The following is a 27,441-nucleotide window of genomic DNA, read 5'->3' as shown; positions in this document are numbered from 1 at the left end:
TTCAAGGTCACTTGCTCTACCCCCCCCCCCTACACCTTTTTCTTATGCACTTACAAAACGTGCGCACTTCCACTATAAAACCACTAGAGGGCAGCCTTTTTTATATCGCTTTTTTTTCTCTCCAATTCAAGTCATCCTCCATCCACTGTCAGCTTCCCCCCTCCCCTTACCTTCCTCCATCCCACCCTCCCTCCATCCCCACCTCCTCTTCCTCTCCCAGATGCTAGTAAGACCCGTGCTTAGTCGCTCTATCAACGTACAACATTCACAGTGTGTCAGGCTTTTGATTTCACCATCTTACACCGGAGACATCGGGGTTAACGAGAGGCAGATATTTGTGGTATGTACTCAATGTTATCTTTTTTTTTTTGTTGTGCGTGTGGCGGGTGCCAGAGGCGCACAGATCCTACGACGATTCCAATCGACGTGACGTTAATTTATCGGAGGGGAAAAAATAATGACGCGAGTGCGTCATATGGATATAAAAAAAAAAAGTGCAACCGCTCGACGTGAGCGCGCTAGCTAAGCTCGGCGAGAACCTGCGAGCCTCGTGGTTGCGATAGGAAGCGACACAACCTCGCCGTTATTTGACATGTGATTTAAAAGGGGATGTGCGAGGAGGAGGAAAAACCGACATCGGAACGAATCCTAAGCGTATTACTACGTTTTTCACATACGCTCAATTCATGCAGTAGGGCAGGTGTTGCAGCCCGCTTTGTGACAAATGCGTTTAAATGTACAATTTTAGTGTTGAAACCGGTAATGATGACTTGGCGCTGTCATGTGTGCGGGGGGGGGGGGGTGCTTAGTAGTAGTGTGCATTGTGAGTTCACTGACTCACCATCTCCTCCTTTATCACTGATGCTGTCATATTGTCGCTATTAATTCTGGTGTGTCATTATTGCTGATTCTGCGGACTACTGTACACCAAAGATGAAGAATGAACTAAATTGGGTTGTTGAGTAAAGAGGTCACGCAAATGTGAGGGACTTAACAATAATTGTTGGTTTTAGTAGGCCAACAATGTAGCCTCACCACCAGTCTTGGCTTATGGCTTACTGTATTATGAGGCTCGCTGGCCCTGCAAAAACATTCCCGCAGCCATGAAATTATTGATGAGGCAGACCATTCTTGGTGTAGGGTGACACCCTGTACGTACATTCTGATAATCAGTATGCTCAGCTACAGTCCTCGAGAGCATGCTCGAACCCTCGAGGGAAGGACTCTGAATGTCACTTGTGACAGTATGTGTTTGCGATGGCTCGCCGAGCTCCGTTCTTGGCATGTGAAAGTCATTGAGGTCATTGAAGGATTTCACTGTAGTCTGTAAAGTGAAACCAGATGCTTCAATGCTGCAGATTGTGTGTTTTTTTGTGCTTGAGGCGGGCCCGCTCACAATGCTTTTGTTATTCCATATCCGCACTGTAGGGAAGAAGAGAGGCAGGCAAATCAAGGTGCCACAAGGGACACTGTATTTGTGCAGTCGGGAGAGCGACTAAACCCAACACCACGTCCTTGCAAATACTGCTATGAAGATGTTATTTCTTAGTCATCGCAGTGGTGAGAATGTGTTGCTGTGGCCGGCTCACAACTCTCACTTGCACCGAGAGCAGGTTTGCAAAGGGTGATTTCAAAGAGTTGGGTTTATAATCCTCATGCTGGAGGCAAGAGGGAATAGTAATCAGATTTATCTGTGATACCACATAGATCATCCCCTGTTTCCACCAAGCTGTCCAAAAATAGATAGCATTTCACAAATCGCCACAAAAACAAGCGTAACAACTACCAGCTGCCGCAGCAAAATAAGTTGTGAGAGCTGTAAAACGCATTCCTACTCTTAAAACACGTTAAACTACAGACACACGAAATAAAACCGCTGCCGACCCATTTTATGTGCTGCTTGGTCAAAGGTTTATGGTTTTTAGCTAATGCTAATCTGTGCAGCCACCAAAACTCAACGCAGCTCCGCTAACCTTTTGGCTTAAACATGATAGCAGGGGTGTCACACCCATAATTGTTTCATCTCACACTTGTTGGTGGCTATACGGCCTGACCAATATGTTTTTTGGTGTGTTTTTTTTAAAGCCGATTCAATTTCCAATATTTGGCAGAATAACATTCAGTTAACAATTAATCGGTCGATTAAATAATTAAAAAAAAGATATAAATGACGCAGTAAATTTTGTAGAGTAAATTTTGCTCTAAAAAGACTGTCCCAGTCTAAACAGAGTAAACTTTACACTTTGAAGAGATTAAAATGTTGGCGCGGCATGGCTCAGTGGGTAGACTGGCCATCTCCCAGCATATATACAGTATATATCTTACTCTCTTCAAAGTTTACAAATATAGTATTTTTTTTATATAAAAATGTACTCTATGAAATTTACTGTGTACAGGCAAAGCCTACTTTGTCCTTTACTATTTGATTAACTTTACAACAGAGAAATAGTGGCAAAAATTTTACAATTTTTTGCTGATTTTGGGGGTAGGGGATCAGGATGTTTGAATATCATTGTGTTCGTCTTGTTTTAATGTGTTAATGTGTGAAAAGAAAGAATATTTTTTTTTTGGGGGGGGGGGGCAATAAATAGTCAGTTTTTGGCAGATTTTAAAAGAGCTAATATTGATTAAATCAGATTAAATCGGACAACCGATTAATCGTTTGGGCACTAGTAGAACCCTAGAGACGTTTGTACAATGCCGTGTTGAGGTTGAAAACATCTACAGCGGGGGCCGCCAACCTTTTTCAAAATGGAAGCTACTTCTTAGGTACTGATTAATGTGACGCTGTACCTCTGAAATGGCAAATTTGCTCAAATTAGCTTTAATGTTTTATTTATAAGTATTTTCACTTTGTTGAAGACACTGGTCATGTTAATGATTTTTTTTTTTGCAATAATTAGGTAACATATACTGTCACTATGCAGCACTTTATTTTTTTATACTTATAAATATGTCAGTGTTTAACATTTTCAAATGATCACTTATACAACATTCCTAGAAAATCACAACGTCCCATCAGGTAATCTTTAGAACAGCCACACGGGCACTATGTTGGTGAACCCTGACCCCTCCCACGGCCACCCACCTAACACTACCAAAACTGAAGAAAAAGCAAAACATGTTGAGTTAATCTTTTAGCTGTGGCTTCATTGTGCTCTTGTAAAGTTTTGTGAGGTCTCACACAATAAATATGCGGCAGTTTTGTTTGACGGCAAAACGGCGAAGAATATCAGTTAATCGTTCTGAACTCTCACAAGATGGGCTCATGGCAGTTTAAAGTTCCGTTCGACATTCCTCTATAATTGTTAATGAGAAACGTCAGGTCCCCAGACGTGATGGTGAAAATAGATTCAATTAAATTGTTTTTTGGAAATATTGCTTTAGCAGATGATCACAAAAAAACATCCGTGACAGTTTTTAAGTAGTCTTCAGCACGTCTTCTAGTTATTTTGCTGAGGTTATGAGTCGAGGCGCACGCACGTGACTACCTCAATGCAGGGCCACTTCCTGTAATGATTCACCAAGTGACACAGTGTCAATGAGCAAGGGTCCCATTCCACTATGTTGGCCACATGAGGACCGAGAGGCAGTGAAGGAGGCGTGACGCACCAGGTACTCTGATTTGAATGAGTGGAAAGAATTTGCTATGTAAATGCAGATGAGGTGATTTGGGCTGCAGATATGATTTGCTTTACAGTGTTATTTTTGTCCTTTTTTTGTGAGTGTTCTTCTGTGCATGCGTCAGAGCTGATCAAATCAAGCAGCCGTGCCGTGTCGTGCCGTGTCACCACTTTTTACTTGTCTTATCTGCGCCGCCATTGAAAGCTCAATGTCACTTAAGGTCTTGTAGGAAGGACACTTTAAATGTGCATACTTTTGACTTTATTTTCAATTGGCTCAGTAAATTTGCACATCTATTCAACGTTTCAGTGAATGTCATTTTAATGTATCGCATTTTAAAGCTTAATCTCCGGCGATTTTAAAGCAACTACTGTTGTGGTACAATATCTGACATTGACAATAAATATTGCAAGTAAATGTACAGTATGTTATCCTCCTTTAACTCATTCACTGCCATTAACGGCTATAGACGTCAAAAATGTATTTGAACTATTTCTATTAGTTTAACATTTTTTTCCCACTTTTGTTAACAAGAGTATGAAAACCTAGGCGAAAAAAATTATTGTTCATTTAGAACAGATATCAAATTTGTGATTAATCGTGAGTTAACTAGTGAAGTCATGCGATTAATTATGATTACAAAATTTAATCGCTTGATGCCCCTAATTTTTAACAAAATTTTCTTTTTTAAAGAAAAAGAAAAGGTTATTACAAATAATAATAATACTAATTAAAATTACTTAGAAGATTATTAATAATTAGGGGCGTCAAGCGATTAAAATCTTTCGGAATTAATCACACAACTTCACTAGTTAACTCACGATTAATCACAAATTTTATATCTGTTCTAAATGTACAATATTAAAAATTCTAGGTTTTCATACTCTTGTTAACAAAAGTGGAAAAAAATGTTAAACTAATAGAAATAGTTCGAATGAAATTTTGACGTATATAGCCGTCAATGGCAATGAATGAATAAAAAAAAAAAAGATGAAAACATTATTAAAAATTTAGGGCGTCAGGCGATTAAAATTTGTAATCATAATTAATCGCATGACTTCACTAGTTAACTCACAATGAATCACAAATTTTATATCTGTTCTAAATGTACAATATAAAAAATTCTAGGTTATCATACTCTTGTTAACAAAAGTGGAAAAAAATGTTAAACTAATAGAAATATTTAAATAAATTTTTTACGTCTATAGCCGTCAATGGCAGTGAATGAGTTAATAATTGAATATTCGACTCTTTCGATAGTTTATCATTTTTAACACTTAAAAAAAACCTGTTGTGTGTATTATTCTTGTCCATGTATTTTACTGATTATTATTATTATTATTATATAAACTAAGCAACCATTTTTATCGACCTTCGTGACTTTTTTTTTTTTACGTCACCTATTTTATATCGTAACAGTAAAGATAATTTAATATTGCATGGTGCCAAATAATATTTTTAGGAACGTTTTAATGACCAAAAAGCAGGACCTTTTACTGCAGTTTTGCAAATCTAGCTCATTATTCAAACTTGCACACCCGAGGCAGCCGTATATTGTATCAGCATGCCAGCAGCAACTGATTTATGATGAACATAAAACTCACAGAGCACATTATAACTGTCACTTGATTGTCAAGCATGTCCTTAAATGATGACCCTTGTATTTCTTTAAAATGACAAGCATAGAAATGACCACATTGTGTGTGTTTTTAACCGTGTTGTGTTAATATGAAATTATGAACTTGTTTGTCTTGGTTCTTGGCGCTATCCTTGTGAGCAAAGCATTTATTTATGGGCTCATTGTTGAAATGATGAACAAGGGTCACAGCAAGAGATGTTATCTGCCTGAGTCAGTGGGCGCACGCACCGGTTTTATTGAACGTGTCCAATGGGTACTTAAATTGCCCGAGTTCAAGGTTCTGCATCGGAGACTAGACTACTTTCACAATCACTCTGACTAATTATTTATTTACTCAACAGCGCTTATCTGTCCAAAGGGACACACTTTCAAATATGTGTGTTGATGTCAGGGTTTAACAACTCCTACGTGATCTATATTGTCGCATAACATTCCTAAAATGTTTGGTGACTGTAAAATGAGGCAGGACAAGATTGTTCCACTCCAGTCCAGTAGGTGGCGATAATGCGCATTGCAAAGTAGGAGCCAACTGCCACACAGTACCAAACTTATTTTTTTTTAAATTATTTTTAATTCTTCTGGATATGGTGGGCCTTTCTCACCACCTGGCCTCAGTGCACCTTTATCCATAGTTACGCCAAAGTGTACTGCAGTTGGGTTGAGTCCAGTGGGAAGTAATTCTAGCCTCGGAATTCCTCTAGGGTTTGGTCGGCGAGTGATAGCAGTGTGCAGACGCTGCACACTGAGGCCACTTGTCTCATTCGCACAGACTCTTGATTGTCATGACAGCGCAGCCTGGCAAAAAGACTGCAGGTCAAATAAGTAACGTACTGATGCGACAGCGTGGTGTGGTGTGGCGATGGAATACATTGGACAAGTTGAGCTGCGGGCATGGCTAAATAAACGTGAAATGTTCCGTTTTTTTGGGATGACTCATGGAAGTGCGTGGAATGTCATTCTACTCAGATTGTACTACTCAGAAGTACTGTATAGTTTATGGAGACTTTTATGGGCACATAGGACCATTGCACTTCCTAACCACATGTATGACAAGAATGCCATTTTAAATATGGACAAAATACGCGCAAAATGCATGCTCTTAGTATATTTCATTTTTCATAATGCATTTCTCAGTTCATTTAAAAAAAGATCTACGATTCAACAACTCAAGTTTTGAAGCAAACTACTTTTTTTTCCTTTTCTCTTGTATAAAAAAAAAAACGTTCAAAACTGCAGAACGGCTAATCAACATTGAGTTCAAGAACTATTTTTGTGCATTGCCCCCCCCCCAAAAAAAAAAATCAACTCACTCAAAATTGTAACATTATTGAGGTAATGCATTTTCCTGCATGCCATTACAAATCTGCAAAAAATGATGAGGCCCCCTCATCTTGGTGCAAGTGCAACTAAGCCATGTCTGCCAACTAGTGGTGAATTATGAAATTGCAACTTAAAACTATACAGTAGAACCCCTCTATTTGCAGGTAAATGGACTGGGCCGACAAAAATCCGTGTATAATAGACACCCAATAAAGTTTTTAACTCTGGAGAGAGAGAGAGGAAAAAAAAAGTGATGTATTTTTCTATAACAAATGCCCCCCAAAAAAAAAATAAAGAAAAAAAATCTGTGAAGTAAATTTGCAGGTGCCGAGGTTTTATTCACGAGTATATATAGGAAATATGTTCAACCCCCCCCCCCAAAATAAATAAATAAATAAACGTTTTTTTTTATAGTTAATCAAGGGCCCAGTGTGTGTGACAGTTGCCCATCCCTGACCTAGATCATTGCAACATTTTTTTTTAAGTCAAAATAAAACAAAATAAACATTCAGCAAGCCAAAATCAAATAAAGCACCACAAATAAAACACAAAATGGAGCGAAACTGGTGTTTGTCCAAATTATTATTCAAATTGGGCTAGAACACATCAGCAAATAGTTGAATGAACTAATCTGTTTACTTGCCCCCTGAAGATGTCACCAGAAAGAATTTCAAGCATGGTGGTAAAATATAACACCTCACTCTGCCCTGTCAGCTGCAATGCTAGCATTCATTTTCTTGCACCAAATGAGTATGAAAAGTTTTTTTTAAGTCAACCAATGATAAAGAAAAAACATTAACAAGTGAACATTATTTTTATCATAGCTTGGCGTACCTAATGTTGTCCTGGATAAGTCGCCCATCAATGAACAAAAGAATCACATGGTTCATCCTCGGGGGAAAAAACACACGCTATGTTCTTTTCCAAACACGCCACAATTTAGCACAAATGTGAAGGTCACAGGAAAGCGCTGATGACATTTGTGCATGTTTGCATTTCTTTTTTTTCTTTTCTTTTTTTTTTCTGGAGAGCTTAAAAACACGGAAAACCCATGAGCTCAGGGGGGCTTTGCCCCCCGTGTCCCCCCACCAGGGCACTGCCCTGGACCTAGCTAGGTGCCAGCGGCCCCCAGACCCCCGGCTAAATTTTCAGATAATTTCACTTTGGTCAAATCACATCCCTGATGTCATCATCATTGCTCTCCTTTTTTAAAAATTATTATTATTATTATTATTATTATTTTGTACGTGGGTGAGTATGTGTATGTGCCTGTGTGCGTGCGAGTGTGTGTGTGTGTGTGTGTGTGTGTGTGTATTCATTAGTTCACCTAAAACCTATTAAAAAATCCCAAACTGTTCACCTAAACCGAACACTTCCAGCCAGAGTCGTGAGGCCGTCAGGAGACCCGAGGAAGGACCAAAGAAAAGAAAGGAAAGTTGTTTGCATTTCTAACGTGAGGCGGATTATGTCATTCACTGCAAAACACATTACATAGTGTGTTTTGTTTTTTTCCTTCGCAAATATTTCCAATGTAAAAAAAAAACATGACTCCAACTGTTTAGTCACTGAGTAAAAAGACCCTGTCGAAAGTTGCAGAGGCAGTTTCCCGACCTCATATTAGCCCCCCCCCCAACTCAACATACACACAGTCAGAGGCGGGGCCAGCGGGGGCTGGGGTTACTTCAAGCTATCCAAGCAAAACACACCAGCTGTGCCCCCATGTTATCTGTAATGGAAACATCCTCACTCCTTGTGCAATCTGTCCAAGTGTAGCGTGACGGCCTAATGATATTTGCTAATGTGGGCTGTACACAAAGAAACTCACCACTCACTAGGGTTGGGATTGGGAAAAGCTGAGAGTCGTGACTCGTGACTGAGGCGGTTTACTGAGGGGGGGGGGTGGGGGGTGGGCTTTGGTCTCCTGCGGAGGTGGCCGGTGATTGGTGGATGCAGGGGGAGGGGAGATTGAGAGTGGGAAGAGGAAGCATCTTCACACACTGAAGCACAGTGTCAAAAATAGGGAACATCTGGCCTCTTAAATGTGTCCGTTAAAAAATATTTGTTTGAAGGAGTACAACAACATGGCTTCCTTTGTATGAGCATAGCGCACAAAATGTGAAGGTCATGTGAGACAGAGGCACAGGCAGCATAGCAGCACATATTAATCTTTACAACATCAGTGTCTAATGAAGTTCTCTTCGCTTGTTTCCGATAGATAATTTATTTTTGCCCAATGATCCCAATCTTCACCTGGAGTCTGAATTGCGTTTTCAGTTGGAGTGGCACAGTGGCAAATTCATGATGACAGTCAGCCAATTGCTTATGTATGGCTCAGAAACTGCATGACACATATTTAGTGTTTCTTTTCTTTTTTCAGCTGGACGTGTTTTAAAATACATCGTTAACTCATTCACTGCCATTGACGGATACAGACGTCAAAAATTCATTTGAACTATTTTAATTAGTTAAAAAAAAAAATTCCCACTTTTGTTAACAAGAGTATGAAAACCTAGAATTTTTTTATTGTACATTTAGAACAGATATAAAATTTGTGGTTAATAGTGAGTTAACTAGTGAAGTCATGCGATTAATTACGATTACAAATTTTAATTGCCTGACGGCCCTAATTTTTGAGAATCTTTTCTCTTTTTTTTTTATCGCGTCAGGCAATCAATTTTTTTAATTGTAATTAATTGCATGACTTCAATAGTAAACTCACAATTAATTACAAATGTTATATCTGTTCTAAATGTACAATATTTTTTTCTAGGTTTTCATACTCTTGTTAACAAAAGTGGAAAAATGTTAAACTAATAGAAATAGTTCAAATGAATTTTTTAAAACGTCTATAGCCGTCAATGGCAGTGAATGAGTTAAAAGAGGAGGTCAACTAAAACATTTATTTACTTAAATATGTTCTGTGCACCCTCACTAGTCTAAAACGTGGCATTCTGATTAATATTGTGTTTGTGGAATATGAGTTAAGCAGTAAAATCCACCTGTCAGGGGGCAGCCATTTTGTCATTTGCTGCTCACTGAAAATGATATCACAGTAGCTCAGGGCTCATGACGAATCACGGATCAGCATGACCAAACTCAGAAAACAGTCTTCTCTTTGTTTGTGTGTGCCTTTATTGGGAGCGCTGTTCATGTTGTACCCGATTTGGCCACTTAGGGGCAGTGTGGTTCCACGCGGTCTAATACACTGTTAAGTTGTAGCCACATTAGAGCGTAGAAGGAAAAAGTCACGATCAAGTTATTCCAATAAAAGTTGTTTTTTTGCAGCGTGGAGCCGTTCTTTTGAGTGATAAAAGTGCCACGAGTAACGCGCTAATTAGCATTAGCGAGTCAGACTGGAGTAGATCATTAAAATTCCTTGCACATCTATAAATTGAAGCAAAAATCATTGTCAATCAAATCATTTTGAATCAAAAATCGTTCTTAATCGAAAATCGATTTCTGAATCGAATTGCACAACCACAAATCGGAATCGAATCGTGAGACATTCAAAGATTCCCACCCCTAGAAAATACCATGTTTGGACTAGTGGGGCCACATAGGCCATATTGTTGTAAAGAAACTTTTTGGGTTGTCTTCCCTTTTAAGTTTAACAATAAACATAGTTGCACATTTTGTGCAAATATGAGATCATTTGATTAACAATTGGCTATGTTATTAAACTGGGAAATATTGTAAAATAAATAAATAAATAAATTGGGACACATTATATAATTTGGATTATTGTAGTGGGAGTTTACATTATGGAGAAATAGAATCAGCCAATATTTGTTATCAGCATAATTATAAAATTATAAAATGTTTCCAAATCTTTTTTTACTGAAATCTCTACGTTTTCTTTCAGATATCCCCCAACTTGACCTACAGCAAGTGCAAGAAGACAAAGCAGACTAAAAATCCTCCTTAAGAATCATTGTTTTTTATAATCCCCCTCAACTGCAACACCCTTCTGTAACAAGCAACCAAATATACAACACGACTGCCCCCATCGTTCACAGTTAACAGACACATTGACACAACAGTGAGGAGCAAGGGCTTCATATAAATGGCTGACAAGCAGATCAGGTAAGCTTGCGCTATAATTACCGCAGCACTTTGTCCTTGTTTTTTTTATCTTGCTCATTCATGTTTTCGTCTCCTTCTAGTTTGCCTGCCAAATTGATCAATGGGGGTGTCGCTGGTCTAATTGGAGTCACCTGCGTGTTTCCCATCGACTTGGCCAAGACTCGCTTGCAAAACCAGCAACATGGATCTCGCCTTTACACCAGCATGTACGTCTTATCTTTTACACATAAGACCCGACATCAGCGTTTTTGTGTAACATTCCTCGTCTGTTGTTTTTTTTTTTTGTATTTCAGGTCAGACTGCCTTATCAAGACCATCCGGTCAGAGGGATACTTTGGGATGTACAGAGGTGAGTATGGAAGTTTAGGAAAAATGAGATAAGGATTAGGAAAGCAAGGAGAGACTGAGGACATGAAATGCATTGATGACCTCTGAGGTCAAACGCAATCCATTCACCGAGTGCTGGTCAACTTCTGATATCGTGTCCCTTGTAACATCCATCCATTTTTCGCATTATGTTTGGCAAATTTGGGCTCATGATGGGTGAGTTAGCTAGCCTATCCCAGCTGACTTATATAAACTAATAACTAATAAATATTAGAGAAGAAAAGTTCTCTAATATTTATTGCATTCATTTGTTGTTTTTTGGTCACTCAAACTGGTCAATTCAAATACATTTCTAATGCATTCATTTCACTAAATGTTTTGTTAATTCATTGTTAACGATTAAACAAAAAAACATTAGGGAAATAAACTGCAGTACTTTATTTTAAATGACAAAATTACGGTTAATTCAACACCTACAGAGTTAAATATTATACTTAAAAAGTGTCTTTATTGCTAAATATAGTTAAAACAACACTTTCGAAAGTGTTACATTTTTTACACTGAGGAGTTAAAATAACACTAGTCAGTGTTGATTTTACATAATTGATTTTAAAATAATCCATCATCTAGTGTTGAACTTCAAAAAGAGTTACAAATGTTAATATTAACTGAATAACTCTGGCACAGAGTCACATTCAACTCACAATTCTTTACCATTAGAGTTATTTCTTCATCTCAATGAACATTTTCAAAAGTGTCTTTAAACACTTCTGAAGTGTTAAATTTAGCTCCGTAAGTGTTGAATTAACATTGTTGATTTTGCTGCGTATGCATTTGCTTAAATAATTGGTAAATTCATTTTAATTCTAATTAAATATGAGAATGAATTATTTTATTATTAAAATGCACTATTTTTGCCCCCCCGGTACAAATATTAAATATGTACTGTATAGGTACTGTATTAAAATTTATTGAGATGCACCTGAACAAGCGAAAGCCAATTTGCATTTATTTTTTTACATATGTTTCCTGTAAAGTATGTTTGAATTCCAATTTGTACAACATTAGGGGTATTTAAATATAGAGGTTCCGCTCAATTTGGAAAAAAAATTACCCGCCCCTTACTTCCTCTTCCTCTTTCTTCCTGTGCTATCATTTACGCTTTGCCACTTCTTCCCCCCCCCCAGGAGCGGCGGTGAATTTAACACTGGTCACACCAGAGAAAGCCATCAAATTGGCCGCCAATGACCTCTTCAGGCATCACCTCTCCAAGGATGGGTGAGGGATTAACGCGCTTCCAGGCTGCGTCTCATTCACACAGTGATTATTGCGTTTACAAACGTGTAACGTGACACATTAGTACCGCCGCTGCTCTTTCATCATCACTGAGGTGCCAAACATTGCATGGCGACAGTTTGTAGTATAGAGTTACTTAACCCTGGAGAACCCACGGGGTCAAATTTGGCCCCTATAAATTCTGCTACTTAAATAACAAAGACCTTTTTTTTTCTTCCCTAAATTTAACTTCAAAAGTCCAGAGTGCCACTTCTGAGCCCTGCATGGGGCCATCTAGTGGATGAATATTGCACTTACATGAGCCAGAGTGGTGGTGACAAGATGGCTGGCAACAAACATGCTGTTTTGTTGAGCTGGAAATCAATCCAAACAAAACCATCTTCTCAGCAAACCATCAGATGGTAAAATTGTGTTTTTTTTTGTTAATCTATTTCATATCATGTTGCAGAATGCCTAGGAGTATGTTTTATATATATATTTTGATAAATTAGCAACTCTGAGCTAGTTAAAAAAAAAGTTAAAATTGAAAAAACATATATTTTGTTGTTCAGTGAACTTATATCAGTCGTTTAATGTATAATTCATAATTTTTCCAAAGAAGAAAAGGGTTCTTGGGTTCTCCAGGGTTAATTTAGTAATCTAGTCTAATCCTACGTCACATATCGTATTCACTAGCAGTTATGTGCCTTAGGCTATGGCTATTCATCGCCCCCCCCTTGAGATAAGATGTCGCCATCTTTGTGTGACATACATTCAAGCTGATGAATGATTGACTTGGCTGACCCAGCGGCTTGTCAATTATTTATCCTCATGCGTGTCTGGCCTGTTGAAACGGCAGACAAAGAGTCGCAGTCGCTGTTTTTGATGACAGAAAGAAAACTTGACTCTTACATTCACACTGCCACAGAACTCCATGCCTTAAAACCAGTTGATTTATTTTCTTATTTTGTCTCCAGAAAACTCACTTTGCTCAAAGAGATGCTGGCTGGGTGCGGTGCAGGCACTTGCCAGGTGAGTAATTGAGGTGGCGCTTGGATAGCATCCTGCTGTTTGCCATCTGGAACTGCCGCCGCCTTGAGCGCTGACGGTGGCTGTAGAGCACCAAATCTCTCCCTCATTTGTCTTTTTGCCTGCAGGAACAATTAGCCCGCACCATATGTAACTGTTTTGAAGCTTGTTCTTAGGTTTGGAATGTAAAATGTTGTTTCCAGGTGATAAGTGAGCTCTGCTTTGGTTGGTTATGTTTATTGAGTGACTCAAAACCAAATGCCCGTTGTCATTGAGGGCAAAGGCTTCAAGCCTGAATAACATGATTAGATTAAATGTAGCTAACCTTGGATTAAGATTGTAGCGGCTAACATGACCATCTCACCTTTAATCCAGTTAACTGATTACTCCTGTTTGGATGACAAAGAAAATAAGGGCTGACATGATTTAGTTAATGGTAAGTTAAAACTTGAATACAAAGCACACTTTTGGGCATACACTACAAGTACAGTGAGGTTCAAAGCAAAGAATGGACTTTTTTTTTTTTTACATATAAACTGTGTGTTTGTCTTTTTTTTATATATAGGTTATTGTCACCACTCCTATGGAGATGTTGAAAATTCAGCTCCAAGATGCTGGACGTATTGGTAAGGAAATCAAACTGTTACGTGGCTGGTGTAGATGCATAAATTGGACAAATAGTGACCCCGTGTGGTCTTTTGAGGGGACTGCAACAACAACATCCATCTTTGTTTCATAAAGGCTATGTTATTGAAAAATGTTAACCGCAGAAAATTATTCTGGAACCTTTTTTTTCCCGACTTTGCTAGCTTGTTAAATTATTATCATTATTATAATAATGATGATCCAGCCGTTCATTCATCCATTTCTTAAGTGTCTGTCCTCATTAGGGATCTGGGTGAGTTGAAGTTTATCCCAGCTGACTTGGCAAGAGTAAGGGGTTCACTTTCACTTTCATACTTGTGGACAATTTAGTCTTCTATTAGCATGGATGTTTTTGGAATGTGAGAGGAAGCTGGAGCACCCACCGATAAACCTTGCAAGCACAGGGATATCCTGGAAATCCACACGGCAATTAAGATTTTGAACCCCAAATTTGTAAACGTTTTTTTTTTTTTTTGTGTGCTCTGCAATTGGCTGCCAACCAACTTCCATTGTTTAGCCAACTGTTAAACATATCATTTTAGATTGACCAGTGGGCATTGAGATTGCCCATTGTCTGGTCTTAGAGTACATTCAAACCGCGTTGCAATTTTATTTTAATTGCCAGTTAGCGCAAGTTAAAAATGTTTATTCTAAAACAGCACTATACTATTCCTGAGAAAATGAATCCTAGGGTCCAAATTAGCATGTTTAACTAGAAGCTTTAAGTTATCACCCCTCATCCAATCCTAGACTAGAAAGTGACTTTCCCTTTAATACGTACTGAAGAACCCCACTAATAATTTCAACCCGATTTTTCCTATCATTACAATGATTTTCTCTCATAATGGTTTCCTGTGCTGCTTAGCGGCTCAGAGGAAGCTGATGCCAGAGTCCGTGCCAGCAGGCACCGTGGAAGCCAAGTCGCCAACTGCAATGCAGATCACCAGACAATTACTGAGGGAAAAGGGAATTGCTGGATTATACAAGGGCCTTGGCGCCACATTGCTCAGGTAAACCAAAGCTGGCGCCGCGTCGTATGTTTTGCTAATGCAAAAGCATTTCACATCGTCTTCTGCTCCTTAGGGACGTTCCATTCTCCATCATCTACTTCCCTCTTTTTGCTAACCTGAATAACTTTGGGAAGCGAGGTGCAGAGGGACCCGCGCCTTTTTACGTGTCCTTCATATCGGGCTGCTTAGCAGGAAGCACGGCGGCCGTTGCGGTCAACCCGGTGGACGGTGAGTAGCGAGCGAGTGTGTGAGCGTTATCGATGCGACGTGAGCCGTCCTCATATTCTGACCCGAACTCTTGTGTGCTGCAGTGATAAAGACGAGACTTCAGTCTTTGAACCGGGGGAGCACAGAGGACACGTACGACGGAGTGACTGACTGTATCAGGTGACTTCGTTGTGTCTTTTATGTCTCGAACGACATGACTTGCACTCCCTTTTTTTTCTTTTCTGGAGAGCTTAGTATTGTTCATTCGGTAATTTTACCGATTTGACATGTCATCATCATTGCTCTCCTTAATTTTTAGTTTTAATTTTTTTTTTTATATATATATATTTTTTGAATGTGTATGTGCGTGTGTGCATGCGTGCATGCGTGCGAGTGTGTGTGTATTCATTAGTTCACCTAAAACCTATTAAAAACGACTTGTACTCCAGATTGTATAATGCGTTGTCGTCATGGGCTTTCTAGGAAAATCTTGCGGAATGAGGGCCCATCAGCCTTCTTGAAAGGGGCCTACTGTCGAGCCTTGGTGATTGCACCGCTCTTTGGCATCGCCCAGGTGATCTACTTCTTGGGCGTGGGCGAGTATATCCTCAGCTTCTTGCCCAAAAGGGACAACTAGGAAGCACATCCTTGTCTGCCTTTCCTGCCCAGATCACATCACACCGCCACCTTCGTGAGGAGTCATCTCATTCTTAAAGACCTCTATGTTTGTAATTTTAATGATTATGTGCTACATTTTGTTTCAAATTGATTGTCTTGAATGTTTAAATCATGCAGGAGGGGGAGCCTCCGTTTGCTGCCAAGCCGACCCGTGTCGGCACGTGTCAATCCTGATATCGAGCCACAAGTGCGAGCTTGGGTTTGGAAGGAGGCTGGAATTTGTAATTACAAAATAAGTCGTTTTATATTATGATTGTGGAAATTTCAAGGTAGGCTGACTGCCCTTGGTTGCTGCAGGTTTGCAAGGTCTTCTTACCTGATTATTTAAAACAGTGCTCATCTCCAAATGAAATAGAAATAGAATAATGCACTTAATTAGAAGCACACATTTTGAGACAATGCCATTCAGGATATACTCTTGTCTCAAAACACACTGCTGAAAAATATAAAGGGAACACTGGATTAATTAAATATTCCAGTGTAAAATATTTATGTTGGATTTCATAGTGTTATTATCTCATTTGCTCCTAAAACCGTATAAACACTTTATATTTTAAATATTGCCATGGTCCCAAAAACATATTTATACGTTTTTTTTAAAAAAGAAGTTTTTTTATGCTAGAGCATACAGCAGGCTTTGATACAGCTTCTGACCTGAAGAGATTGCTTCAAGTAGTTATAGTGGTAGTTATTACAAAAAGCTGCCAGCAGGTGGCAGCAGAGTATAAGAGATCAGCCACGGCCATGTTGCAACAAACTCTTATCCCCAGTGTTTGTGAATAATGATGAAACTTAACTATATTCTAATGCTAATTGCTGCAAAAACGGAAACGGATACAAATATACTTGTTTTCCTGGTGAAAGAAGAGGCTCTAATCTTTCTTTTGGTAGGCTCCATGTTTTTATAGCAATAGAACAGAATATTCTGTGGGCCTGGCAAAATCAAGTCAAACAGCTGGGAGCAAAGGGGGTTGCTTCAGTGAAAATGGCTTTGGGGGAATTAGTTATTTTACAAACAAAATAACGCGATACCTATCACTGCAAACTCAATTCTAATTTCTTGCTCAAAGGCTCATCCAAATCCAAGTTGCGTGTCTTGGTAATGTATATGGCCTCCATGTGCCTGGATGCAGGTCTGTAAACATGCACATAAACGTCCTGCTTCTATTAGATTCTGGCAGCGCTACCGATTTAGGTCTACTTGTCTGTGTCTTGGTATCTCCTCCACACTCTGGATTAGGCTGGCTACGCAGCATACCTTCTGGCCGTGGCGATTATGCATGTGTCATTCTGGAGGATCTGCCTGAGCAACTTGTGTGGGCCGCAGATAAGGCCTCGTGCATCTACTTGTAGCGAGGGCGCTGGAAACTGGGCCAATGTCCGATTTGCACAACAATAGGGAAAACTGATTCTCAATCGTTATGTTATGGCTTGCAGGTTGATATCAACCCTCATGTGTACGCTGGGATAAGAACGTGTTCCCTTTATCATTTTTTTAAGCAGTGTAGTTCAGGAAAAGTGTTGATGTGATACCAGCACATCTGAGAAGCCACAATCCTTAAACCATAAGATGACTTTCATTACCTCTGTTGGCTTTTTTGTTGTTGTTTTCATTTAAGATGATCAGATTCCATCCAATGCATCCACAGTGACTCTACTGTTCACCTGGTCTCAAAGATCCTCCTGGGGATACGATCATGAGAATATATTGGATAAGCGAGAAAACAGTGGAGTCACTTATTGTGGAAAGCAGTTTTAAAATCATTGTTTACAGAACAGTTCAGCGGTTGTTGACGTATGAGACGTATCTGAACTTGAATTAACTGGCAGGGCCCAAAGAGCTAATGGCAAACTTTTATCATGAAATACGAAATCAAAATTGTTTTGTTTACCAAACATACTTGTCAGTCAATGCTCTTGTTTGCTTTAAGCTGCAATGGAAAGCAGCCCCGTCATATCTCATTTGCATCGCACCTCCAAAGCCCTGCCATTGGTTTATCTAACCGGAGATCAAGGTGACTTTGACGTCTTTTTAATCCAATCACATTCCACTCTAGCGCCCACTTTGCTGTATTGTTGCACTGCAGATATATCTGATGCAACTTTTTAATGTGTACTCATCTGTGGGAGTAAGAACTATTTATCAATGTTCCTTTCTATGGGTGGTACGACACTGTATGTTTGTATGTGTTGTTGACGTGTCCACCTTAATTATATTGTAACATATGCAGACGGTATCAAGTCTCTGCTTTAGGATGTATTGTTTGTTTTGTACATGATGGCTTATTTGCACACCTACCTCTCCCTCCCCATAGTGTGGTGATTTTGTTATTGATTGTGTTATGATGAAGGAATGCAACAATTTCTCATTTTTGCTTGCATGCAACATGCCAGTGGAGATATGCAATCGGGAACACGCGTGCTTGGAGGTGTCATTACTTAGTAGCTCTCGTTCAAGTCTGCGGGTCTCACTGAAAGCTGGTTGAGCATTTGTTCGATAACCTTGATATGCATCTCGTGGTTCGACTAGTACACTCTTTGTCCTCACTAGTGGAATGACTAGGGCTAACTTCATGAATGATGAGACCAACTAAACGTTGCTATTAAAGAAAAATTGCTATTAACACATTCACTGCCATAAATTCATTAAAAAAAAAAAGAAGGGGGCAAGAGGCGATTAAATGTTTTTAATTGTAATTAATCACATGACTTCACTAGTTAACTCGCGATTAATCACAAATTCTATATGTTCTAAATGTACAATAAAAAAATTCTAGGTTTTTACTTTTGTTAACAAGAGTGGATTTTTTTTTTAAACTAATAGAAATAGTTCAAATGAATTTCTGACGTTTATAGCCGTCAGCGGCAGTGAATGAATTAAAAAAAGAAAGAAAGAAAGAAAATATTTAAAATTCAGGGCGTCGGGATTAAAGTTTTTAATCGTAATTAATCGCATGACTTCACTAGTTAACTCGCGATTAATCACAAATTCTATATGTTCTAAATGTACAATAAAAAAATTCTAGGTTTTTACTTTTGTTAACAAGAGTGGGAAAAAAATGTCAAACTAATAGAAATAGTTCAAATGAATTTTTGATGTTTATAGCCGTCAGCGGCAGTGAATGAATTAAAAAAAAAAGAAAGAAAGAAAATATTATTACAAATTCGGGGAGTCGGGGGATTAAAGTTTTTAATTGTAATTAATCACATGACTTCACTAGTTAACTCGCGATTAATCACAAATTCTATATGTTCTAAATGTACAATAAAACAATTCTAGGTTTTCATACTTTTGTTAACAAGAGTTGAAAAAAATGTTAAACTAATGGAAATAGTTCAATGAATTTTTGACGTTTATAGCCGTCAGCGGCAGTGAATGAATTAAAAAAAAAGAAAATATTATTACAAATTCGGGGAGTCAGGGGATTAAAGTTTTTAATCGTAATTAATCGCATTACTTCACTAGTTAACTCGCGATTAATCACAAATTCTATATGTTCTAAATGTACAATAAAAAAATTCTAGGTTTTTACTTTTGTTAACAAGAGTGGAAAAAAATGTTAAACTAATAGAAATAGTTCAAATGAATTTTTGACGTTTATAGCTGTCAACGGCAGTGAATGAATTAAAAAAGAAAAAGAAAAAAAATATTATTAAAAATTCGGGGCGTCAGACGATTAAAGTTTTTAATTAGTTAACTCGTGATTAATCACTAATTTTATGTATAAAACTAAAAAAAAAAAACTAGATTTGAAGTGGAAAAAAATGTTAAACTAATAGAAATAGTTCAAATGAATTTTTGACGTTTATAGCCGTCAATGGCAGTTAATGAGTTAATGGTGCGAACATTTTGAAATTATTTATCTAGGTCTTAAAAACATGGCATTTCAACAGGTTTGTGCAGACTTCTTATTTATTTTTTACTTCCACTGTAGTCATTCCACTAGTCGTGCCACAGGTGCAATGAAATGTGAGGACAAACAGCATACTTGTACATGGATCTTAAGCTGGACATCAAGGATATTGAATAAATGCTCAAAGGCTTTCCATAGGTCTCACAGATCTCACTGTTGTCCATTCGGACCAAATGAAGCAACATATACTGTAATGGTGATAGGACTATAATAAGCTTCAAGTGAATAGCCTTTGATCCCACTGAAATGAAGTGTACCCTGGATGAGGCCACCAGAGACCCGCTGACTTGAGACCGTAAATCTTTTTGACCGCTGCTTCCTCTATTAAGCGGCCGCGCTACGATGGAAACGCCACTGATGAAAGCGACTGAAACGCAAGCAGGCAGTTGTCAGCGAAAGCCATAAGGTCGCCCGGCACCTCCGGCCGTAATGACTGTAACAGCTGAGCCACGGGGAAAAAAATTGCGTAAGCTCATCATTGTAAACGTTACGTTACGCTTCTCTCAACATTCCAGCTGCTGTTTTCACCTCACGTCTGATGTTCCTGTGATCATGCCTATTTTTGTTTGATTGTCGTTGATGATTATTTTTTAAACCTTTCCCCGTTTTCTTTTATTTGAGCTTTGACGATGTTGTGCAAGTCATGAAGCTTTACTTATGCCATGAATTATTGCTGACCTTGTGAATTTGGTTACGTGAGTGCGCGTGTCCGGACAGTGTAGTGTTGTAGCTGATGTGTAGTGGTTCTCTTTGCTTCTGTCTGTCTGTCACACTCGCGTGCCATCCCTCTCTCTCCCCGTGCAAAGGAGTTGTACCAAACCGAGGGCTCTATTTTTGTAGACGGCACATCTGCGCAAATGTTGAAAATGAGTTACAATTTGGTGGCACACCGGAACAGGGTAGCCAGCTGGCCTAATTCATTAAATTCTCGTCGTCGTCGTCTTCAATTCCGCTTATCCGGGGTCGGGTCGCGGGGGCAGCAGCTTTAGCAGGGAAGCCCAGACTTCCCTCTCCCCAGCCACTTCACCCAGCTCCTCCGACGGGATCCCAAGGCGTTCCCAGGCCAGCCGAGAGACGTAGTCTCTCCAGCGTGTCCTGGGTCGTCCCCGGGGGCCTCCCGCCGGTAGGACATACCCGGAACACCTCCCCAGGGAGGCGTCCAGGAGGCATCCGAACCAGATGCCCGCGCCACCTCAACTGGTTCCTCTCTAAATTCTCTGAATCATTATTTTGCATTTGTTAAATCATTCTACTCAGCACAGCTATTTTTTTTAAATTACTCCGCCAATTAATCGGTTATCGCATCAGCCTGAAAAAAAAAAATACAAACCCTATCGGCCGGGCATTACAAATCACCGGTTGTGCAGAAATACTGTACGCCACTCGCAGGATTTATGCCAGTCACAAAAATAGAGCCCTTAGGTTTACGCCGAAGAAAGCACAAAGAAAGACTAAGGCACACTTTGATTACTGACGGTTGCAAAGGGTGTTCAGAGTAGACAGCGTGAAATATATTTCAGTTCATTTAAAATGATAGAAGTGTTTCTATATGCCGGGTTGAGACAACATGAAGAGATCCATGTGATGGCGTGCACTATCAGCAGTTATCCACAGAATATATATTGCCTACATATTCTAAATGAATCAGATATAAGAATGTAACTTAGATATTATAAGATGTATTATTTAGTGAATAATTTATCCAAAGTTTATTGCTTTACACATTCACCTAAAACTTACACACGCACACAAAAACCAGCTCGCTGATATGCAATAAGTAGAGAAGTGGCACACACTAGAAACAAAAATAAACTTGTCAATGTCAGCATCACAATAAAGGGACCTTCACAACGTTTGGGGTCTGAGCCCTTCTCATGACCTGTGTTCACTTCCTCTAAGAGGAAATGTGCATTACACAGCACTTTAAAAAAAAAAAACAATCCCTACTAATCCACCCACACAATATTACCTCCATGACATAGAGGGTGTTTATCTTCATGTGCGGTGATTGACACGTGTCCTATGCATTGTTTATGATGCCATGGTAAAAAGAAAAAGAAAAGAAAAAGTGTTTCCTGTCACAATTTGCTGTTCAATAAACTGACTGTCCCTAAATCAATCAGGGTCATGTTTGTTTTTACACACATCTCTGGAGATGCTTTCAAGGTCCTCCAGCTTTCTCCCTCTGTTATTGTGTCCTTCGTTTTTTTTTCTTCTTTAATTCAGAAGGGAAAGAGCATGTGACTGTGCACCAGCATCGAACACGAACCAATAATTCACACCCACTTGCAAGCAGCTCACGGTTGCTTGAAATTCAAACCATCCATTTTCTATCACTCATTCAGGGTCAAGGAGAAGCTGAAGTATCTCAGCTGACTTTGAGAGAGAGAGAGAGAGAGAGAGAGAGAGAGGCGCACAACAGCCTGGACTAGTGACCAGTCAATCACAGGGAACAGTAAATGGATGACCATTCACTCAAATACACCACACCCTCCATAAATGTGCAGTATAGTAGACCACACATCCTTTGCCTATACGTGCAATATGCAATCTTTTACTCAGACTTCATGTAACCAAAGGATAGCGAGATACAGTTCAGCAGATGTTTATTTTCCCCAAGTGATAAAATGTGTCAAAAAATAACATATATAAATAAAGTGAGTGAGTTGAATTCACTGCCACCATAAAGGGAGTGCTTTGGGATTCTTCTCTTGACTGGCAGTGATTTATTTGATTGTGTCGTACACAACCCAGATGGTGTGCACTGCCACTGACGACCATCTGGGTTGTGAATGGTCAAAGTCACGAGAATAATTTCTCCGTGTTTGTAGAGCACAAATCAGTGAAAATGTATGGTCGTATTTTAACAAAAGAGTAACAGTATGAATGTTATGTGCCACCAAAATGATTTGAGAACATATAAGTAGCACAGGTTAATTATGTGGAATGTAAAAAACCCACCATCAATCTACTTAACCTCTGTTTAAAACTAATTTTCTATTATAAAACTGCAAATAATCAAATAGTATGGTATCAGAAATCACGATGTAGAAAATTCTGCTGTTGCGCTTTAAATTTTTTAAAAGTTTTAAAATAAATTTTATAATAACATAGAACAAAAACTATTATTGTAATGCTTTATTAAATTTCGGGGGGTGGGGGGCATGTGTAAAACCCGGAAGTCGGAAGTCCGTGGCATCTACCCCATATCAGACACGATTAAAAAACACTTTCAAGATGGACTTTTCAAGAAAAACTGGACATTGTGAGGATAGGTCGGCCAAGCAACACAGTTATTTTCACCCATCAAAGGAGTTTTTTTTTTTTTGGGAGGGGCACTTCAGGAGCAGCAAAAACTTGCTAGCTCGGTCTACCAACACTAGCTAGCTGAGGAGCAAAAGAAGATGGGATTTGGTCTGTAAAAAATAAGCGTCTATGGTGAGTAAGGCGTAATTGAACATTTTTATGCTTTTGTCATTTTAGGATATAAATATTGATTGTGAACTGCTACACTGTTTTATGTAAAAGTTTTGGAGGTGATGTATTGGAAGATAAAAGTTTAATTTACAGTTGTGCTCGAAAGTTTACATTCCCTTTTTGGTCATGTCAACTTATGAGTGCATTATGGTGAGAAAAAAAGCTTAATGCCCATAAAAATCCAAAATACTTTGGCCATTGTTTTGATATTTTCAGAGGTTGAAGTTGACATGAGTATGTGAATTTTGGTGACGATTCAAAACATTTGTGTGCCATCATGCGACGTTTAGCTTTTGTTTTTGTATTTGCCCCAGGGTTATATAAACTTTCAAGCACAACTTCAATTATTGGCACTCCTGTTTTAGATCTGTTAAAAGCCCTAAAATAAATTTATTTTTTATTGCATAAGCCTATTTGTATACTGAAAATTGTATAAATGGTTTATTAGACAAAGAATCAAGCTCTTCCCATTGCCAGCACAGTTCCTAGACCTCAACCCTTGGAGGGGGCTAAAGAGGAAAATGCAGAGATGACCCAGTTTGCTGGATGATTAAGAGAGATTGTGCAAAGAGGAATGTGTATAGTGTATAGTTTTGTTGCGAATGGTATTCAACTGCTCATCCTCAAATATGTCAAATGTCTCTCTCTGTAATGGCACACATAGTTACAGTATATTGTGTTTTTGTGTATCATTTTTAGACATGATGGCGGTACCATGAGGTGGATTTTGTCGCAAATTCCCAATCAGTGTGCCGTGAGAGATCATTAGGTTTGTGCCTATTATCCAATGTTACACATTTGGGCCCAAAAGTATTTACTATAAAAATGTGAAGAAAACTGTGAGCTTAAAACGTACATGCCAAAAGTACTATGACTTTAGACCCTTGGCAATGATACATTTATATGGTTTAATGACCAGCTGTCTCTATAGTCTAATGATGACCATGATACAAACAAGGCCTTAACAGCCTAGATACAGGAGGCCGTCCTTGGTTGTCCTACGGTGCCATTGTAAATTGAATCTGTACGTACCAAATGACTTCCATTTTAACTGTATGTCTTACTAGTAAATATTCGAATGGTGTATGCCTCAAATAGCCACCAGGTGTCGGTAGAGTGCTGCAAGACAGCTTGAGGAAAAAATAGGGAAGTGGCATGGCTCTTTATTTGCACTACAGGTGTATGCTGAGCTTCCCATCCTGCTCGTCATCCCGCTATCATACGCATCCAGCAGCGACTATGTTCGTGATCCCTGCAGGCTCCCCACTAGAAAACAGTTTAATGCTGAGATGATTGAAAAATGTGTTTTTCTATCTCGATTTATTTATTTATTTTTTTTTTGCACCTACTGTTTTTGGGGTCAGTGAAACCATCCAGCGTGGTTCCTGCACATTTTAGCAGAAGTGATGTTATGGCAGAAGGTGATACATTATTAATCCCCCGCTGTTTGCACCATATTCAACATTACGCTTCAGAGCATTAGTTTCCAGGGGTGCAATTTCGAGGCACCCTGCTGAATAATTACAAGCGAGCACCTTCATATAACAACGCACACGTACAGTGCCGCATATTTGTGTTCTCGGCTATAGAGGGCTTTCATCTTTGAGAGCGTCTTTTCATCCGTCTTTCTGCAGTGTCGCCACATGAGATGAGCCAGGTTAACACAATGAGAGAAACTTGGACAATATCAAATTGAACAGCAGGCGCTAAATCCCTTTTCATGTGACATGACTTAAGATTGCGCTGCCCACTATTATTAACCTCTCTGCTTTCGAGCAAGAAGAGAGGAGAGAAGATGGAGCAAAGGTATTATATGGAGCAAAAATATAAATGCAACATGATGTTTTTACACCTACTTTTCACGAGCTGAACTCAAACATCTACGCCTTTTTCAACGTACAACAATAGACCTATTTCTCTCAAATGTTGTTCACAAATCTGTGTCAGCGAGTGCCTGTCCTTGACGGAGATAATGTCACAATGCCATAACAGTGGAACCCCAATATTAATGGACCTTGAACCAACAGACTCCAGATTTAACTGACAGAATATAGTTTCCAGTCCACTCAAAACACCCCTCTGTACAGTTGCTGTCAAAATTTGTTAGTTCCAGAATTGACCGCAATTGGCCACAGCACCAGTTAACGGTTCTGTGGCACAATAACAGACATGGACTGGTACACGTTGTTTTCACAGATATACAGTCGACCATCCCTGTGTGGCGGCCATATTGGCAGGGATAACTGTCCCATCAAGGCAATGGAAAGCATAGACAAAACAAAAAATAAAAGCATTGACATTATCTTAGCATTACTGTAGGCACGCAGCCCAAAAGGAGCATGTCATATCTATGGAGCGAGTTCTCGTACACGTACACGTCTCGTGAATATACTATTTTTTTGGCCAGGGTTGCCAGATACCGTGTTGTATATTTTCCACAATGTAAACTGTTTACTGCACTGTAAATTTGTGAGATTAGGGAGAAAAATTACTGATCGGGAGTTGCAATTTGGGAGTCTGCTGCGTGATTCCGGACAATTGATCAGTGTGGTATATATATACACCACACGCTGCTCAAATCTCTTAACCAAGCCTCATATTCACTTTGGCACGTCCGATGCGCAACCGCGTCAACAAATGTAATTTTATTTTATTTATTTTTTGTTTAAAATAACTTACTTTACTTTAACTCTGCGATGGCAGAATACAGGTTGTTTTTTCCGCTTTTGATAAAGTTTTAAATCCATCCGTAGTCTGTTGTACCAGCTAGCTAGTGCGAAGCTAACCTGCGTTAGCTCATCTCTCCGGTCCAACCTCCTCATTTGGAAACTACCTTTGTGCTAGGACGGAAAAGCGAAAATGCTTTTAAAAAAACTACAACTATTTTACATTTACAGAACTAACTAAAACTAACTATAATTATTATTTTAATTGGTTAAAATGTCCCTAGTTTTCATCTTTGGTAATGAAATTAATACATGAGCCTTTTGGGTTGATTTTAAATGTGGTGTAAGTATATTTATTTCCGGACTAAGGACGTTTGAAAGTGTGTTGCACGGAAGTGATGTCATCTATTAGCAACCAATAGAAAATCACCTTAAAGGTGTATTCAAGGATCTTCTTGAAAAGTAGAAGCCAAACGTCTGTTTGTCAGTTTTTGAAAAATGCGCATGCAAAAGACCATTTTACCAGCTCTTCTGCTCATCTGGGGGAAATGCCTACACTCTAAAAAATGTGTGTGCGTGTGTGTGTGTGTGTGTGTGGGAAGGGGATATTTACTTTTTTCTTTTTTTTTTCCAGGAGAGCTCAGTATTGTTCATTCGATTTGACATCATCATTGGAGGGGGGATATTTACTTGAAAAATCCTAGTTAATGTTGATGCACTCAGAAATTCTAAGTAAATTTTACAATGAGGAACTCTTTACTAGATTTTGATACATCAAATGTCGGGAATGTGCGAGCTCATCTTCATCTTCAGCAGTCTCTGCAGCCGGCCTCACTTCATGGACGGATGTATTCTTGCCATTTTCAAAGTAGGCCATTTTCAAAGTACGCGGTAAGATTGGTGGTGCTATAACGATGAATGGCTGAATCCGAAGCTAAGCGGCTACATGCTACAAACACTAGAAGTGCGCATGCGCCGCACGACGTCGTTATAGCAGCTTGATTGACGGCGTCGAGAACCAATCGTTAAGATAATCCACCCGGAAGACACAGCCACAAAAGTTCCTTGAATATACCTTTAAAGTGACGTCGCTCCTAGCTGACAATTTTGCGTGTTTGACTTTTGGCTCGAATGGCTCGCCTTGCCTGCTTTTTCATTTAATTCAGCCAAAACGCAATGCTAGGTAAGAAGTGCGTTACTTGTTTGATTTTACCCTGGCATTTATTAAATCTAGCACACAAGCAATACACTTTTTCTTAAAAACGAAAACTAATACTAAAACAAACAAAAACTAAAACTAAGCATTTTTGAAATAACTAAAACTAATAAAAACTAAGAGAGACATCCTGAAAATAAATTGAAACTAACTACATACATACAGTAGGTTACAAAATCAATGGGAATCAGTATTTTTTAAGGGGAAGAAGGATGTACTTTCAATAAAGATAGCAGTGGAGACATCAGTGGCAGGCGTCAAGCATATAAAAATGCAGGAAGGGGAGCTTGTGTTCAAATGAGTCTGCAGAGGATTCACATAACAAATGGCC

At 39.0% G+C, this 27,441-nt stretch overlaps 2 protein-coding genes across 4 annotated transcripts in view; both read left to right on the top strand.

Annotated features, from left to right (window-relative positions):
• The first annotated feature begins 191 nt into the window (after positions 1-191).
• slc25a22a (solute carrier family 25 member 22a) lies at positions 192-21,870 on the top strand. Of its 3 annotated transcripts, XM_077567908.1 has the most exons (11): positions 192-340; positions 10,446-10,666; positions 10,747-10,872; positions 10,960-11,015; positions 12,181-12,271; positions 13,246-13,300; positions 13,863-13,923; positions 14,808-14,952; positions 15,026-15,180; positions 15,264-15,339; positions 15,643-21,870. In XM_077567908.1, exons 2-11 carry the CDS (start codon positions 10,647-10,649, stop codon positions 15,794-15,796), a joined length of 939 nt encoding a protein of 312 aa, XP_077424034.1. In that variant the 5' UTR covers positions 192-340; positions 10,446-10,646; the 3' UTR covers positions 15,797-21,870. The 3 variants fall into 3 exon arrangements, with proteins under 3 accessions (XP_077424034.1, XP_077424031.1, XP_077424033.1); XM_077567905.1 differs by having other exon boundaries at positions 10,747-11,015; XM_077567907.1 differs by lacking the exon at positions 192-340 and adding an exon at positions 3,393-3,615 and having other exon boundaries at positions 10,747-11,015.
• Positions 21,871-22,940: 1,070 nt separating this feature from the next.
• syt7a (synaptotagmin VIIa) overlaps positions 22,941-27,441 on the top strand; it is a 102,948-nt gene continuing 98,447 nt past the window's right edge. The window contains exons 1-2 of the mRNA XM_077567776.1: positions 22,941-23,189; positions 23,928-23,997. The gene's annotated coding sequence lies outside the window, so the exon portion shown is untranslated. The remainder of the gene's footprint in view (positions 23,190-23,927; positions 23,998-27,441) is intronic.

This window comes from Vanacampus margaritifer, chromosome 6, assembly GCF_051991255.1.
Source record: "Vanacampus margaritifer isolate UIUO_Vmar chromosome 6, RoL_Vmar_1.0, whole genome shotgun sequence".
In the NCBI taxonomy this organism is placed as follows: domain Eukaryota; kingdom Metazoa; phylum Chordata; class Actinopteri; order Syngnathiformes; family Syngnathidae; genus Vanacampus; species Vanacampus margaritifer.
This window is presented reverse-complemented; position numbering and strand designations above follow the sequence as displayed.

Coding starts and splice junctions, on each gene's coding strand:
- slc25a22a (XM_077567905.1), top strand. CDS start 10,647: ATGGCTGACAAGCAGATCAG. Junction 12,272..13,245: donor CATCACCTCTCCAAGGATGG/GTGAGGGATTAA, acceptor TTTTGTCTCCAG/AAAACTCACTTTGCTCAAAG. Junction 14,953..15,025: donor CTTGGCGCCACATTGCTCAG/GTAAACCAAAGC, acceptor TCTGCTCCTTAG/GGACGTTCCATTCTCCATCA.